Source organism: Panicum virgatum, chromosome 7K (assembly GCF_016808335.1).
Source record: "Panicum virgatum strain AP13 chromosome 7K, P.virgatum_v5, whole genome shotgun sequence".
Classification (NCBI taxonomy): Eukaryota; Viridiplantae; Streptophyta; class Magnoliopsida; order Poales; family Poaceae; genus Panicum; species Panicum virgatum.
In genome coordinates, this window is record NC_053142.1 from 6,346,600 (window position 1) to 6,361,831 (window position 15,232).

General features: G+C 47.8%; 2 protein-coding genes across 2 annotated transcripts; both read right to left on the bottom strand.

Annotated features, from left to right (window-relative positions):
* Window positions 1-5,511: 5,511 nt before the first annotated feature.
* LOC120639876 lies at window positions 5,512-5,829 on the bottom strand. The gene has a single exon (XM_039915801.1). The coding sequence runs from the start codon at window positions 5,827-5,829 to the stop codon at window positions 5,512-5,514; it is 318 nt and encodes a 105-aa protein (XP_039771735.1).
* Window positions 5,830-14,624: 8,795 nt separating this feature from the next.
* LOC120639877 lies at window positions 14,625-14,948 on the bottom strand. The gene has a single exon (XM_039915802.1). The coding sequence runs from the start codon at window positions 14,946-14,948 to the stop codon at window positions 14,625-14,627; it is 324 nt and encodes a 107-aa protein (XP_039771736.1).
* Between the last annotated feature and the right edge of the window lie 284 nt (window positions 14,949-15,232).

Consider the following 15,232-nt stretch of genomic DNA (forward strand, 5'->3'; position numbering starts at 1 on the left):
GCCAATGTTGTAGCAGATGCTTTGAGCAGAAGGAGTTATGTCAACATGGCTGTTGCTTTCCAGATGTCTCCAGAGTTATGCGAGGAGTTCGAGCAGTTGAGTCTGGGCTTCTTGCATCATACTTCGAGTGCAGCATTCGAGGCAGTACCGACTCTAGAGTCAGAGATCAGGCAGCATCAGAAAGATGATGAGAAGCTGCAGGAGATTCGTGAGTTGCTCAAGAAGGGCAAGGCTCCTCATTTCAGAGAGGATGATCAGGGTACCTTGTGGTACAAGAACCGGATCTGCGTGCCTGATGTGCATGATCTTCGGAAGTTGATTCTGAGTGAGGCCCATGATACAGCTTATTCTATTCATCCGGGCAGCACAAAGATGTATTATGATCTGAAGGAACGTTTCTGGTGGTATGGGATGAAGCGTTCAGTGGCAGAGTACGTGGCTATTTGTGACACCTGTCAGCGTGTCAAGGCTGAGCATCAGAGGCCAGCAGGTCTGTTACAGCCTTTGAAGATTCCAGAGTGGAAATGGGAGGAAATCACGATGGACTTCATTGTTGGATTGCCTCGTACTCAGAAAGGGTACAACTCCATCTGGGTAGTAGTGGATCGTCTGACGAAGGTTGCTCACTTCATTCCAGTGAACACTACTTACTCCGGTGCTAGACTAGCAGAGTTGTACATCTCTCGGATTGTCTGCTTGCATGGTGTGCCCAAGAAGATCATATCTGACAGAGGGTCTCAGTTCACTTCTCGGTTCTGGGAGCAGCTTCATGACTCGTTGGATACGAAGCTGCGATTCAGTACGGCTTATCACCCTCAGACAGATGGACAGACAGAGAGAACCAACCAAGTGTTGGAGGATATGCTGAGAGCTTGTGCTATTCAGTATGGTACTAGTTGGGATAAGTGCCTGTCATTTGCTGAGTTTTCATATAACAACAGCTATCAGGCCAGTCTGAAGAAGTCACCATTTGAGGCATTGTATGGCAGAAAGTGCAGGACTCCTCTCTATTGGGATCAGATCGGTGAGAAGCAGCTCTTTGGTCCTGAGATCATAGATGATGCAGAGCAGATGGTTCAGGCTGTGCGAGAAAATCTGAGGATTGCACAGAGCAGGCAGAAGAGCTATGCAGATGGCAAACGGAGAGACCTGACTTTCAGTGTCGGTGATTATGTGTATCTGAAGGTGTCTCCGATGAGAGGAATCCGCAGATTTAATGTCAAAGGGAAGTTAGCACCTCGGTATGTGGGGCCATTCAAGGTGCTAGAGCGGAAAGGCGAAGTTGCTTATCGCCTGGAGTTACCTCTCAGCCTCTCAGGAATTCATGATGTCTTCCATATATCTCAGCTGAAGAGGTGTTTGCGAGTACCCGAGGAGCAGGCACCCCTGGATGGAGTAGATGTCCAGGAGGACCTGACTTATACTGAGCATCCGGTGAAGATTCTGGAGACATCAGAGAGGGTTACTCGGAACAAGCGCATCAAGATGTGCAGAGTTCAGTGGAGTCACCACAGTGAAGCTGAGGCTACTTGGGAGCGAGAAGATGAGCTGATGAAGACATATCCAGATCTCTTTGCTAGCCAGCCCAGCTAAATCTCGGGACGAGATTTCTTTAAGGGGGTAGGGTCTGTAACACCCTAATTTTAAATTTCAGTATTTATTAATAAATTAATTGGCTTTATTTAATTTTCTAAGGTTTATTGTGTTTAGTTGGCATTTAATCTAATTTTTGGTTCCTTGTTTAATTAAAATTTATCATAGGTTTAAATTTTTGTTGCATTCATGCTGGTGCATAATTTTTATTTGAGTGTGGTTTGGATTCAAATTCAAATTTGAATTCAAACTTTGTTTGGATTAGGTTTTGAATTGAGAGAGTAAATAGAAAATAGAAAGGAAAATTAGAAAACCCAGTCCGGCCCAAACCTTCAACCCAACCCAACCCGGCCGGCCCACCCCGGCCCAGCTAACTCTCCCTCTCTCTCGCCTCAGCCCGCGCGGAGCGCTCGCCCGCACCACCCGCTGCCACGCCGGGCCCACGCGTCAGACGCTCCTTCTACCTCGCGCAACCGCCGCGCCCATCACGCCGAGATCCCCGGCGAGTTCCCATCTGGGGCACGCCTGCCCAGGATCGCCCGCCTAGTTTAAAACGCGCCCCCGCGGCCCCTGCTCCCTATCCCGCAAGCCATCGCCGCCCCCAAAACCCTAACTAGCCGCGCCACGCCTCTGCTCCACCACCGAGCTCCATTCGCCGCCGCCACGCCACTCCGGCGGACCCCAACCCCACCGGAGCCACGCAGAGGCTTTGCCTCAACGCCGTGAAGCTCCCTGGAGCCTCCACACTCGTCCTAGATCCCTGCAGCGCCGGGATTTCGCCGGACCTCTCTCCGGTGAGTTTTCCCCCGCCCGCTCAATTTCTCGCCGCCGGCGCCGTTCGACCCGCGTTGACCCCTGCCCCAACTTTGCAGGAGTCCCACGAGCCGAACCGCAGGATCCCGAAGCCCGGAAGACCACCGCGCCGCCCTGTCCGCGAGCTCCACCCTGACCACGCCGCCGACCAACGTCGCCGCCGACCCTGCATCACGAATCCGCCGTCCCGAGTTTCTGGTGAGCCTCCCCGTGCTCCAATCTTGCCTCCAATCGTTTAGCGCTTCGAATTTATCCCTGGCACGGCGGGAACGACCGACTCCGGCGAGCCCGTCGCCGCAGCGCCGTCTCCACCGCCGAGCCCCACGCTCCGGCCATCCCCGGCCCACGCACGAGGTCCCAGTAGATCACACGTGTTTCCCTCATCCTTTTGCACCAGATCGCGACCCAAACGGGCCCCTGTAGCGGCCGAACGGCCAGCTCCGGCCGAGCGCCGCCGCGGAGCTCTGCTCCGGCGGTGTTCCGCCGCCGGCCGCGCGCCCTCTTGTCCCTGGCCACAGGATCAAGATCCAACGGCCTGAGTCAAGCCCGCCCGAAGTCAAAAAGAAAAGTTACCGGTCAGCGCCCGCGAATTTTCAAAAGAGCCCCTCCGTTTCTTTAGAATCAACCCGCGCTCCTTGCTAGTTCAAAAATATTTACAGATCGGCCCAAAACTTTGCACAGAACCCCCTAAGCTTTCTAGAAATCAAACCCGCCGTCCAAGGCCGCCGGTTTTGCGCGTTAGCCCCTGAAACTAAGGTTTAATTATGTTTAGGCCCTCGGTTTTAGCAGAAAAGTCCCTGGAACCCTGTTTTTATTACAAATAAGCCCCTGAACCTTGTTTTTAGCCTAGATTACGCGTTTTAACTCCGTTTTGGGCGTTCTTTATGTCCACGCGATCGTTGTAACGCGTAGAATAGTTTTAGACTAGTTTAGTGTGTTGTTTTTATGTATTGTTGTACTGTTTATTAGTGTTAGCCTTTGTTTGCTTGTATGTTTATGTTGTGAACTGTTTTTGGCCATGTGATCGTGAGTAGACGTTGATCCATCTGAGGAGCCCCAGTATCAGTACCCGGAGCAGCAGCCGTCTTCTGAGCACTTTGAGCAGCAGCCAGAGCAGTACGAGGAAGGCAAGTATAACATGAACAACCCATCACTTTTAAATACAATTTCATACTGCATTTTAATACTGTATGCCTTTAAGGATTTCCTAGCCACTTTATATCCTTTATATATACCTTTGGGTTGCATTTTGGTTAGTTGTGCTAGGTTGCTGCGCTATAACACACTCTGGTCCTTTTAATTAATTTGATTAATGGTTTACTTGAACTTAATTCTGAGAGTGGCACTCTGTGTGGCTTGAGTGGCTCACTTCTCGTTAAAAGATGTTTTTTTTAGAAACATGGTTTAGGGGGCCAGCACGGTGCTTACTGCCTGGTTGGCCACTCTCCATAAGGACCGGTTCATAGAGCGACAACCTGGGACAACAGCGCTACCACAAGGCTAGAATGGGATAGACTTGGCGTAATAATTAGATCTTTTTGGTTTGGAGTAACTTACCTGCGGGGCAAGAGTAGTAAGCTTCAATGGTCCCTGCTCCTCCGGCTTGGTCTGTGCTTGGATTGCGCTCCTGTGCTTGTACCCCCGGAGGTGGGCCCCATCGTCGCCGACCTATCTCTCGCGGTTACGCCTTACCAACGAGATTCTTTTTAAAGGCCTCGTAGTGAGTCGCTGGCCATCTCACCTAAGGAAGTGTGATGAACAACTGGCGTAGCTCACGACTTGTGGGTAAAGATGTGCAACCTCTGCAGAGTGTAAAACTGGTATACTAGCCGTGCTCACGGTTATGAGCGGCCCAGATCCTCCTTTTGATTAGTGAAGTTATCTCCTTCCGACGAGGGAGGTGCTTCTCGGGGTTTACCTTGGTGGCTTGGTCTTGGTTTGGTTCTCAGTAGTATCATGTTTAAACTTGATTAATTACTATGTAACTGGGTTAATGGTAATTCATCAACTAGTAGTAAATAGCTTAAATAAAATCTTGCCAACACTTAAAAGCTAATGCAGTCGAGTTAGCCAGCCTAGAGCCTCATAGTTTGTGTTATACTTGTTGAGTACAAGTTGTGTACTCACCCTTGCCTCTTCTCTACTTTTTCCTCTTGGCTACGCTACTGCTGCTCAGTTCCTGCCGACTCGAGGGAGTTCGTCCAGCGCTACCAGGACTACGAGGACTTCTAGGTGCTTCGTCTCCCAGTCGACGTCCCTGTGGCGCCCTGCTTCAGCTTCAGAGAGCTTTATCGTATTTTGTACTTCGCTTCCGCTGTATCAGACATTTTGTCATTATTGTAATAAATAACATTCGTATTCGCTTTATTATATCTTTTTACGTGATATGTGCTATGATATACTGTTCATTCTGTTGTATATACGTGTGACTTGATCCTGGCACGTATATGATTGCTCGGTTTATGTTCTTTTATAAACCGGGTGTTACACACGTTCCACCTGGTCGTTGCATATTGGGTGAGCCATGGAGGCATAGTGCACGTCGATGCAGTTTTCCTGACAAAACTCCCAGAACTCGGATCCGGTGAAGGAGGAGCCCAAATCGGTAATGATCCGGTTGGGTACTCCGAATCTATGTATGATCTCCTTGATGAACTCAGCTACTTTGGCAGCTGACGTGGTCATGATGGGTTTGACTTCAATCTACTTGGTAAATTTGTCGATGGCGTGGGTGTAACCTCCTTGCGCCGCCTTGAGTGGTCCTATCGAGTCAAGTCCTGAGTAGGCGAATGGCCAGGATGGAGGGATCGTCCGCAGAGCTTGAGCCGGGACGTGTTGTTGCTTGGAGAAGAACTGGCATCCGGGACATCGCCTGACGATGTCCCAGGCGTCGGCCAGAAGCATCGGCCAGTAGAAGCCCGACCAGATAGCTCTGCCAACTAGAGTTGACGCTCCTGCGTGGTTTCCACAGATTCCAGAGTGGATCTCGCTAAGGAGTCGGACTCTATCTTGCTGAGAGATGCACTTGGAGAGAATTCCAGAGGAAGCCGAGTGCCTGAACAACTCGGTCCCAATAATAAGGTAGTTTGCAGCTCGGCGGGCGAGTCACTCGTGCTCCTTGTCCTTCGAGTAGGACTTGTTATTGATGATGAAATCAAGGATTGGAGCTCGCCAATCAGAGGCGGCGATGAGCACTTCCTGACCTAGTGCTGGCACTAGATCTGGCTTTGTTGGAAGTTCCTCCTTGATCTTGACTATGGGAGAGTTGAGGGCCTGGACAAACACTCCAGCAGGGACAAGGGCCCGCTTGGAACCCAGCTTAGAGAGTAAATCAGCTGCCACGTTGTAATCTCGAAGAACGTGGTGGAATTGGAGGCCATAGAAGGACTCGAGCTTCCGTATCTCCTTGCAGTAGGTGTCCATCTTGTCCTAGAAGCACTAAACCCTAAACCCTAATCCCAGTCCTTGTTGACTTGCTGTATAATGACCTTGGAGTCACCATAAGCGAGGAGTCGCTTAATGCCGAGGAAAGCGGCGATCCTGAGGCGTGGATGAGGGCTTCGTACTCGGCTGCGTTGTTAGTAGCCTTGAAGAGTAGCTGCAAGACATAGTTTAACTGCTCACCTCTCGGAGAGATGAAGAGGATACCAGCACCGACACTATAGAGGTTGAGAGCACCGTTGGAGTACATGACCCAGTGCTCGAGTCGTTCGTTAGGTGGAGGATCCTGGATCTCCGTCCATTCAGCGATGAAGTCGGCCAGAGCTTGAGATTTGATGATGGAGCGGGGGGTGAACTCGATGGATAGAGCCCCGAGTTCTACTGACCATTTAACGACTCGGCCGTTGGCGTCTCTGTTGTGGAGTATGTCACCGAGTGGGAAGGATGAAACCACCTTGATCTTGTGCGCCTGGAAGTAGTGTCACAGCTTCCTTGAAGTGATAAGAATCGCGTAGAGGAGCTTTTGTACTTGACGATAGCGCAACTTCACTGATGAAGTAGACGGGTCGTTGTACCTTGTACACATGGCCTGGATCGTCTTGTTCGATGACCAGGGCCATACTGACCACGTGGGTTGTGGCTGCGATGTAGAGGAGTATAGTCTCCCCATCTTCTGGAGCTGTGAGGACTGGTGAAATTGTGAGGAAATGTTTGAGCTATTGGAAGGCAGCAGTAGCTTCCTCATTCCACTTGAACTTGTCGGACTTCCAGAGAAGTTTGAAGAAGGGTAAGCCTTTGTCGCCGAGCCAACTGATGAACCGGCTCAAAGCAGCCATGCACCCTTTGAGCTTCATCAGGTCCTTGCACCTGGGTGGCTTCATGAACCCGATAGCGTTTATCTTGGTCGGGTTGGCCTCAGTGCCCCGGCTGCTTACGATGAAGCCGAGTAGCTTTCCCGATAGGACACCAAACACGCACTTCGTGGGATTTAGTTTCCATTTGAATTTCCTGAGATTTTCAAATGTTTCGGCGAGGTCGGCAATGAACTGATCCTTGGACCTGGTTTTGATGATGATGTCATCAACGTAGGCCTCGGTGTTGCTCCCGATCTACCCCTGGAGGCATATCTGGATGGCGTTCTGGTATGTAGCACTCATGTTCTTGAGGCCGAACATCATAGTGTTGTAGCAGTACGCCCCAAAGGGCGTGATGAAGGGGGTCTTCTCTTGATCCGACTTCTTCAGGGCGATCTGATGGTAACTGTTGATGCCTACCAACGTCACCACTGGGAGCCAGCGATGGCATCCGCAGATGTCAATGGAGTGGCAGGTAATTCATGGGCCACGAATAAATCCACAAGCGCACGGAGTACCGCCGTAGCATTTTACCCGAGAGTGCCCGGGGTGTCATTTATATTTCCGCAGGGAAGGCAGCGGTGTATAGAATTTAGTTAAGTTCTCCACTATGGATTAATGTCAATGATCTGAACAGGGGAATAATATTCATGGTAGAAGGGGGTAGTGATCACACAAGCACAACCAGATAACATATTTAGGACATCGGAGAGGAAAGAGCAAGATCAAGGGTGACTAGAGCTATACTCTATTGTACTCTCATGAGCAACTGGATTGAGTCGTTCACAAGCAAAAGGAAGAGCCTGATCAATAGACTAGGGAGACCGCATCCAAATGAACAGGAGGAGCCTGAACATCCGACGGCTTTATGTACCTCCTACTCCTCTACCCGAACGTGGAGGATTACTCAGGCTCAGACAGGGCTGTCAGCACCTGCCAGCTACCTCTACAAACCGTGGGATAGAGTTGCATTCAAATGTGGTCATCAACCTAGGCACCACGCCTACGCTAATGATCACCACTCTAGCCTTGCGCAAGGACACCCTTGTCTATCTGGGGCCATAGTTCTAGAATGCCCAATTAAGGAAGATGAAACAAAGCCAAGATACACAACTAGTCTATGCATATGAATCACTCAAGACAATCATAACTCACAAGAAGGATCATATACACAACAAGAGCATATGAACCAAAGTACTGAATAGAATAAATAAGCATCTAGTACAAACTCAGAGAATTACATAAAGTGAAGGTAAAAGACATACCGGACTCTCCACGAAGACTCTAAGACCTCGAACTACGACTCGAACCTGAACTCCTCTAGTCCTAAGATCTCTACAAGAGAAGATGAACTACATCTTGAGAGAGTAACTTGATTGCTTGGATGCTTGGTGATGATTGAAATGGAGTCCCTCCCCTCATATATATAGAGGGGAGCCACCCTCTCCTCGGCCATGAATTCTGCATGGAGCCTCTGGAACCGATGTTGTAAGCCAATCAGGGAGCGCCACGTCGAAGCCTGAAGGCGGTGGGGCCCATGGGCAGGTCGGCCGACCTATAGGTCAGCCGGCCTCCCAGTGGGCCCACCGACCTTGTCCTTTTTCCTATGGGCTACACTCGGGGCCCACTTGTCACTAGTGTGTGGCTTGGTCTTGTTCCTGGTGGCCTTTTTATCCATATGTGGCGATGTCTGATTAGTCGGTGTTTACTCCTTGACCAAAAGGGTGTGATTGCCCTCCATTTTCAGCTAAAACCCGCACTCATAGAAATCTAGAGGGACATGTGGAATTCGGTGATTTATTAGTAGCATGAGTGTAAGAAATGCAAGTCCATCCATTTATTATGGAAATATTGATGCTCAGAAATGGTCGTTAGTGAGTGTCAACAAGACCCCCCAAGCTGAACTTTGCTCATCCCTGAGCAAAGGTAAATTAGGTTGTTGATCAAAAGTTGCTGCAATGCTTCATCTCTTCATCATGCACAAGCTACAACAAAATATTCTATCTCAAACTGAATAAGTTGGTCAAAATCTGCTCACCCGTTTTACCTTAATCTCCATGGGGCTTTTGGCCTTCTCCTTGTCTTGGGCGGTTGAGAGATAGAACGATTCATAAAGCACCACATACCCATTCCTTGCTTAAGATTATGTCCCGAGGTTTTCAAAAGGTTTTCGAAAATAAAAACAAGTTCCTCGAATGACACTCTCATTCGCTCAAAGGTGTTTGTATCCTCACCAAGGCCTTTTGTGTGCCTTCTTTCTCCTACTTCTAAGGCTTTTTGTAGAGCTCAAGGTAGGGACAAAAACTAAGTCATACTTGTATCAAATATTTTGCAAAGTCAAAGATCGGACCCAAAGAGTAAGCAAGTCATACAACCATGATCGAGGAGTGCATGTGTGTGGGTATGTGGTGGATGGAGTGGAAAGAAAAGGGATAAGGTGTTTTGTGATTTTGTCTCTCCCTTCTTATATTTTTGGCATGGCTAATTTTTTTTATTTTTGCATGGACCTTCATGTGTCCATTTTTTTTTCATGGGCCTTCATGTGCCCTCTCTTTTTTTTCAATACATGGCTCATGCCCTTATTGGAGCGAATTTTGGGAGAGACTTTATGGAATATGGAACATAAAAGAGGATATAAATGAGTGGATGGTATGAAATTGCTATCCTTCCGGTGTGGAAGTTTTAGCATGTGGAGTGGTGTGTACATGATTCTAGATCATGAGAGTATGAAAAGCAACTCACAAGGGACACAAAATTTGACAAAGCTCAAAAAGACACAAGCAGCATGTATAGAAGATATTTCTTTGTAGGCTTCATGCATATGGCTCTGGTAGGTATTTCTCATCATCGAGGAACTTTTTATTTTGTAGTTTTCAAAGATAAAAGTTTCGTACGTAAAATTTTGCTCAGAACAAGTTTGTAGCAACTCTAATCCATCATATCATATTTCTCAACAGCTTAGACTCAGATCATGCACTCGCAACCCACAAAATTTCAGGTTCAGGATAAACTTTTTGAGACCAACGAACTCGGTTCTTGGAGAATATGAGTTGTAAACTATGCATGACAAGGAAATTAAAATAGATCAACTGTTCATCATTTCAACTGGAGAACTTAGGCATTCTTACCGCTCATGAGAAAACAAAGCAAATGACACTTAAAGGGAAATAAAGATATCTGACTCAACTTTTTTTTTGTATTGAATGCAAGATGATGAAAAGGGAAATATGAAAATGCAAGATACATGTTACCTTCGGGGACTCCTTCCCCCCAAGCTGGCTTACTGACCGGGTGGAGGGTAATACCTATAGTGCGGATAGAATGCTTGAGCGTCCTGATACTGCTTTTGAAGCAGTTCCATGGTGGCTTCATGATTTGCTTGTTGTTGTGTGTGATATCTTTCGGTGTCTTGAATATATTGAGTGAGGGCTCCGTGGGTCTGCTGTGTCCTATCATCAATGCCGCCGACTCGGATGTTGATGTCGTGTATCCCCTGAGAGAGATCACAATAACCTCGAGCTGAAAATGAGCATCGGGCAGCAAAGAGTGGAGGTGCTCCGCTCGAACTAGAACCACTGGCATATGCCCAGTTTGTTTGTCCGGGTTGATCCCACTCAGAGCTGCCACCGCTCTGCCAGGATGAACCTCCAGCTTCAGGTTGCGGGATATATTGGTCCCAACTGGACTGCTGTCCTGACAAGGGTCCGGCTGTTCCAGCAGTGGGTGCATAACCTGCATAACCATGAAAAGCTTGTGGTTGTAGTGGCGGCATATCCATCACAGCATTCTGCGACCAGCTTCTGGTCATCCTTCCTGACACACTACTCCTGCGAGGTACTTCCGCGGGCTGCAATTCAAAAGTATAACCATGGCTTTTATATAAACGGAGTCCCGGGTTAGGAAGTGGGATCTCATTTACATAGCCGGGAAAGAAAAATATAATAGAGCCATCTGGAGCACTTTTCAGAGTATGTCCTTGAACTAAATATGCCAAATCGATCGATGGGCGTGGAGTAGTGATAAAAGAGAATCGAGCCCAATTCAACACACCCAAACTTGTTGCAATTCTTGTGACAAAAGAAGTACACTCAACTGGTCCGGACATTCAAAAATTTCCGAGCCATTGGCAAACCATTTCTTGCACAGGGGCAATTTTTATTTTGTTCACCATGGCATAAAGAATACGAAGTTCGTCCACGCGAACAGTCCGGACATCATCTCTAGGAAAACACGTAAGAGCAACCCATTTATGCATCAAACGTAGAGTCGGATGCTGAATATCATTGCAACGGGGGTGCGTGTACATGTTTAGCCCAGAGATGGTGTGCCAAAAACTTTCCCGGTGATATCCCTTAGTTGCGTGCTTAAGTTCAAGACTACACTTGTGGTGAAAACCCAGAACAGTACTCAACTCTTTCCATGACAAAGAAAATTCTTCCCCGAAAAATCAGAATGAAATCACGTTGTTTGTCTCCACAAGAGTGCAAAGAAACTGGATGGTTAAATCTCTCGAACCCAACTCAGAAATTTCAGCAAATGAAGGCCAACCCACGGCTTTCCAAACACTCGCAAATTCAGCTTTCATACCTGTCTTTTCCAGCAGGTCCTCATCGAACTCCCATGTATGACCGAAGGTTCGATCCTTCAGGATGTTGTACGCTTGGAGTTCTTGCTTCCCTCGAATGTCGAGGTGGGAGTCATTCGGCGCCTCTTCTTCTTCTTGTTGTGTTGGTTGCTCTTATGGCACCTAGGACTCAGCTTGCTCATCTTGATGAGTGTAGCTTGGCATGGGGGTCGACAAGCGATGCGAGCTTGATCAACTTGAGCTCGACCCGGTCACCTTCCTGAGCACTCCCGATACCTTCCTTCCGATGTTCCTGAAAGACATTGCAACAAACAAACAAGCCAAACACTCGGAAGGATTATGTGAGAGTTAGAAAAAACCAAGTCAGCTGTCCAGGAGTTAGTAGTCCTTGTGGGGCATGGTTGCCTCTCACAAAAATCGTTCTTGTGGGTGATAACACTCCACAAAATCGTTCTTGTGGGCGATGATGCACCACAAAACCATTCTTGCGGGGTAGTAGTACCACCACAAACACGTTCTTGTGAAGAGAAGAAGGTAAACACGAAATGCAAATGAGATACAAATGAGAATGTAAGAGAAGGAGATCTTTTTCTTCTTTTTCTAATGAACTTGGAGAGAAACAAGAGCAAAAAGAGCAGAGGAGGGAAGAACATGAAGTCGACTGGTGGAACTCGGGCAAGGGGAGTGCCATGGGCTCCCTGTGCATCGGGTTAAATAGAGGGACGCCGCCCCTGAGTTGGCCGACCAAGGGGTCGGCCGGCCTGTGGCTGGCCCCAATTTCTCCCTCCTTTTTTTAGTGATCCATAATGACTGCTACATGGTCCAAAATTGCATGAGTGAGCGCAAAGGTAGGCCGGTGCAGGCCTAGAAGAGGCCCCAAATGCATTTGGACATGTAAATCATCCAAGTTCATGCATGCACTACACTCCAAACTTTTGTGGCTGTCATTTTCTTCCAAAATTGCCCCTTGGGCACTTGTCTAATTCCAAGATTCATGGGGGTTTATGATGCAAAAGAAGGGAAAACAAAATATGCAAGGGTTTTCATGCAAAAGATGCAATGTTCATGCAAGAAAGAAAATGAAATTCAAACATGCAATGGTTGAAATCAAATATGGGATAACTACTGATTTACCTGTCGGCAAGGGCTCAAAATTTAGAGTCTTTTGAACGAGACATTTTATCCCGTCAACCTTGATTAGCTTGATGAAATAATTCCAAAGTGTGACACCGCTTTATGAAAATTATCGGAAAAATTCGTACCTTGATGTGGTGTCTGGGGTACTCGGGATTATCATTTGGTCCTCTTTTGATCGGGTTGAACTTCTCATGATACATATCATCCTGTGGTACTGCCCCTGAAATGTTAGAAATTACTTACCTAGATTGCACCATAATGTTGCCGCTTTCTCGATTGATGCAGTGCTCCTTGTTGTTGGTGATCAGACAACGGCAATAGAGTACTTCTTCAAACGGAGAATTCGAGCCTTTTCCAAGGTTGGATGCAATCATGATCAATTCAACTGCCGAAGTGTTGACTTCTCAAAATCAAGAGTGCCAAGTCACGATTGTCTTGAAGTCGACTCAGGTTCGTCGTGAAATTCATTGGCGGATTGAAGTTGATCGGAGAATACCCCTGTCTTCACACAAAAAGAAGACAGCATGGTTGTCCTGCCAGATCGCCGGCCACTAACCATAGAGATTTTCCTTACTTAAATAAATTCTTTTAACCTATGCCATCCCCGACAACAGTGCCAAAAATACTTGTTGACGCCTACCAACATCACCACTGGGAACGAGCAATGGCGTCCGCAGATGTCAATGGAGTGGCAGGTAATTCATGGGCCACGAATAAATCCCCAAGCGCACGGAGTACCGCCGTAGCATTTTACCCGAGAGTGCCCAGGGTGTCATTTATATTTCCGCAGGGAAGGCAGCGGTGTATAGAATTTAGTTAAGTTAGGAGGAACTACTATGGATTAATGTCAATGATCCGAACAGGGGAATAATATTCATGGTAAAATGGGGTAGTGATCACACAAGCACAACCAGATAACATATTTAGGACATAGGAGAGGAAAGAGCAAGATCAAGGGTGACTAGAGCTATACTCTATTGTACTCTCATGAGCAACTAGACTGAGTCATTCACAAGCAAAAGGAAGAGCCTGATCAATGGACTAGGGAGACCGCATCCAGATGAACAGGAGGAGCCTGAACATCCGATGGCTTTATGTACCTCCTACTCCTCTACCTGAACGTGGAGGATTACTCGGGCTCGGACAGGGCTGTCACCACCTGCCGGCTACCTCTACAAATCGTGGATAGAGTCGCATTCAAACGTGGTCATCAACCTAGGCACCACGCCTACGCTAACGTGCACCACTCTAGCCTTGAGCAAGGACACCCTTGTCTATCCGGGGCCTTAGTTCTAGAATGCCCAATTAAGGGAGATGAAACAAAGCCAAGATACACAACTAGTCTATGCATATGAATCACTCAAGACAATCATAACTCACAAGAAAGATCACATACACAACAAGAGCATATGAACTAAAGTACTGAATAGAATAAATAAGCATCTAGTACAAACTCAGAGAATTACATAAAGAGAAGGTAAAAGACATACCGGACTCTCCACGAAGACTCTAAGACCTCAAACTACGACTCGAACCTAAACTCCTCTAGTCCTAAGACCTCTACAAGAGAAGATGAACTACATCTTGAGAGAGTAACTTGGCAAGTCCATCCATTTATTATGGCAATATTGATGCTTAGAACTGGTCATTAGTGAGCGTCAACAGTAACCTGAGTAGCAGTCAAGAAAAGAGAGAAGCGTGCACCCGGCTGTTGAGTCAACAACCTGGTCGATGCACGGTAGAGGGAAGGGATCTTTAGGGCAGTGTTTGTTGAGATCTGTATAGTCGACGCACATTCTCCATTCACCATTTTTCTTTTTTACAAGGACTAGGTTTGCTAGCCATTCTGGATGTGTGACTTCTCGGATAAAACCAGTGGCTAGGAGCCGGGTTACTTCTACCCTAATGGCCTCCTTCCGATCTTGAGCGAAGCGGCGCAGCCATTGCTTAACGTGTCGCGCCTTCTCGTTGAGATCCAAGGAGTGCTCAGCCTCCTCCTTCGAAATGCCTGGCATGTCAGAGGGCTTCCATGCGAAGATATCCCAGTTGGCCGGAGGAAGGAAGTGAGCGCGAGTTCTATGTGGAATCGAGCTCGGTCCTGATCAAGGCGGTCTTGTCAGGCTGTTCGTCCCTGAGGATGATGGCCTTCGTCTGGCTATCTGGGTGCAGCTGGGACCCGGATGTCGAGTCATTGACGGGTATCAGGAGCTGGTCCTTCTGGGGGGGTCCTTTGCCGCCTGGGTGACTAGGGCCTGGTTCCTGGTCTTCTCGATGGCCGAGGTGATGTTGACGTTCTCTGTCTCACAGGAGTGAGACGTCTGGATGTCGCCTCGGATGGAGAGGACTCTGTTCGGCGCCGTCATCTTCAGTAGAAGATACGTGTGGTTTGGTATCGCCATAAACTTGACGCGAGCTGGTCTCCCAAGTATGGCGTGATAAGATGTCTCGAACGACGCCACCTCGAAGATGGTGGACTTGGTTCTGTAGTTGTCCTGAGTGCCGAAGGTGACGGGGAGGGTGACCATGCCGACCGGGGTCCAGCTGGCACCCAGGATGATGCCGTAGAAGGTCTGGTCGGAGGGGATGTAACACCCGGTTTATAAAAGGACATAAAACGAGCAATCATATACGTGCCAGGATCAAGTCACACGTATATACAACAGAATGAACAGTATATCATAGCACATATCACGTAAAAGATATAATAAAGGGAATACGAATGTTATTTATTACATTAATGACAAAATGTCGGATACAGAGTATGCGGAAGCGTAAAACATATACGAGATACTCTCGGAAGCAGGGCGCC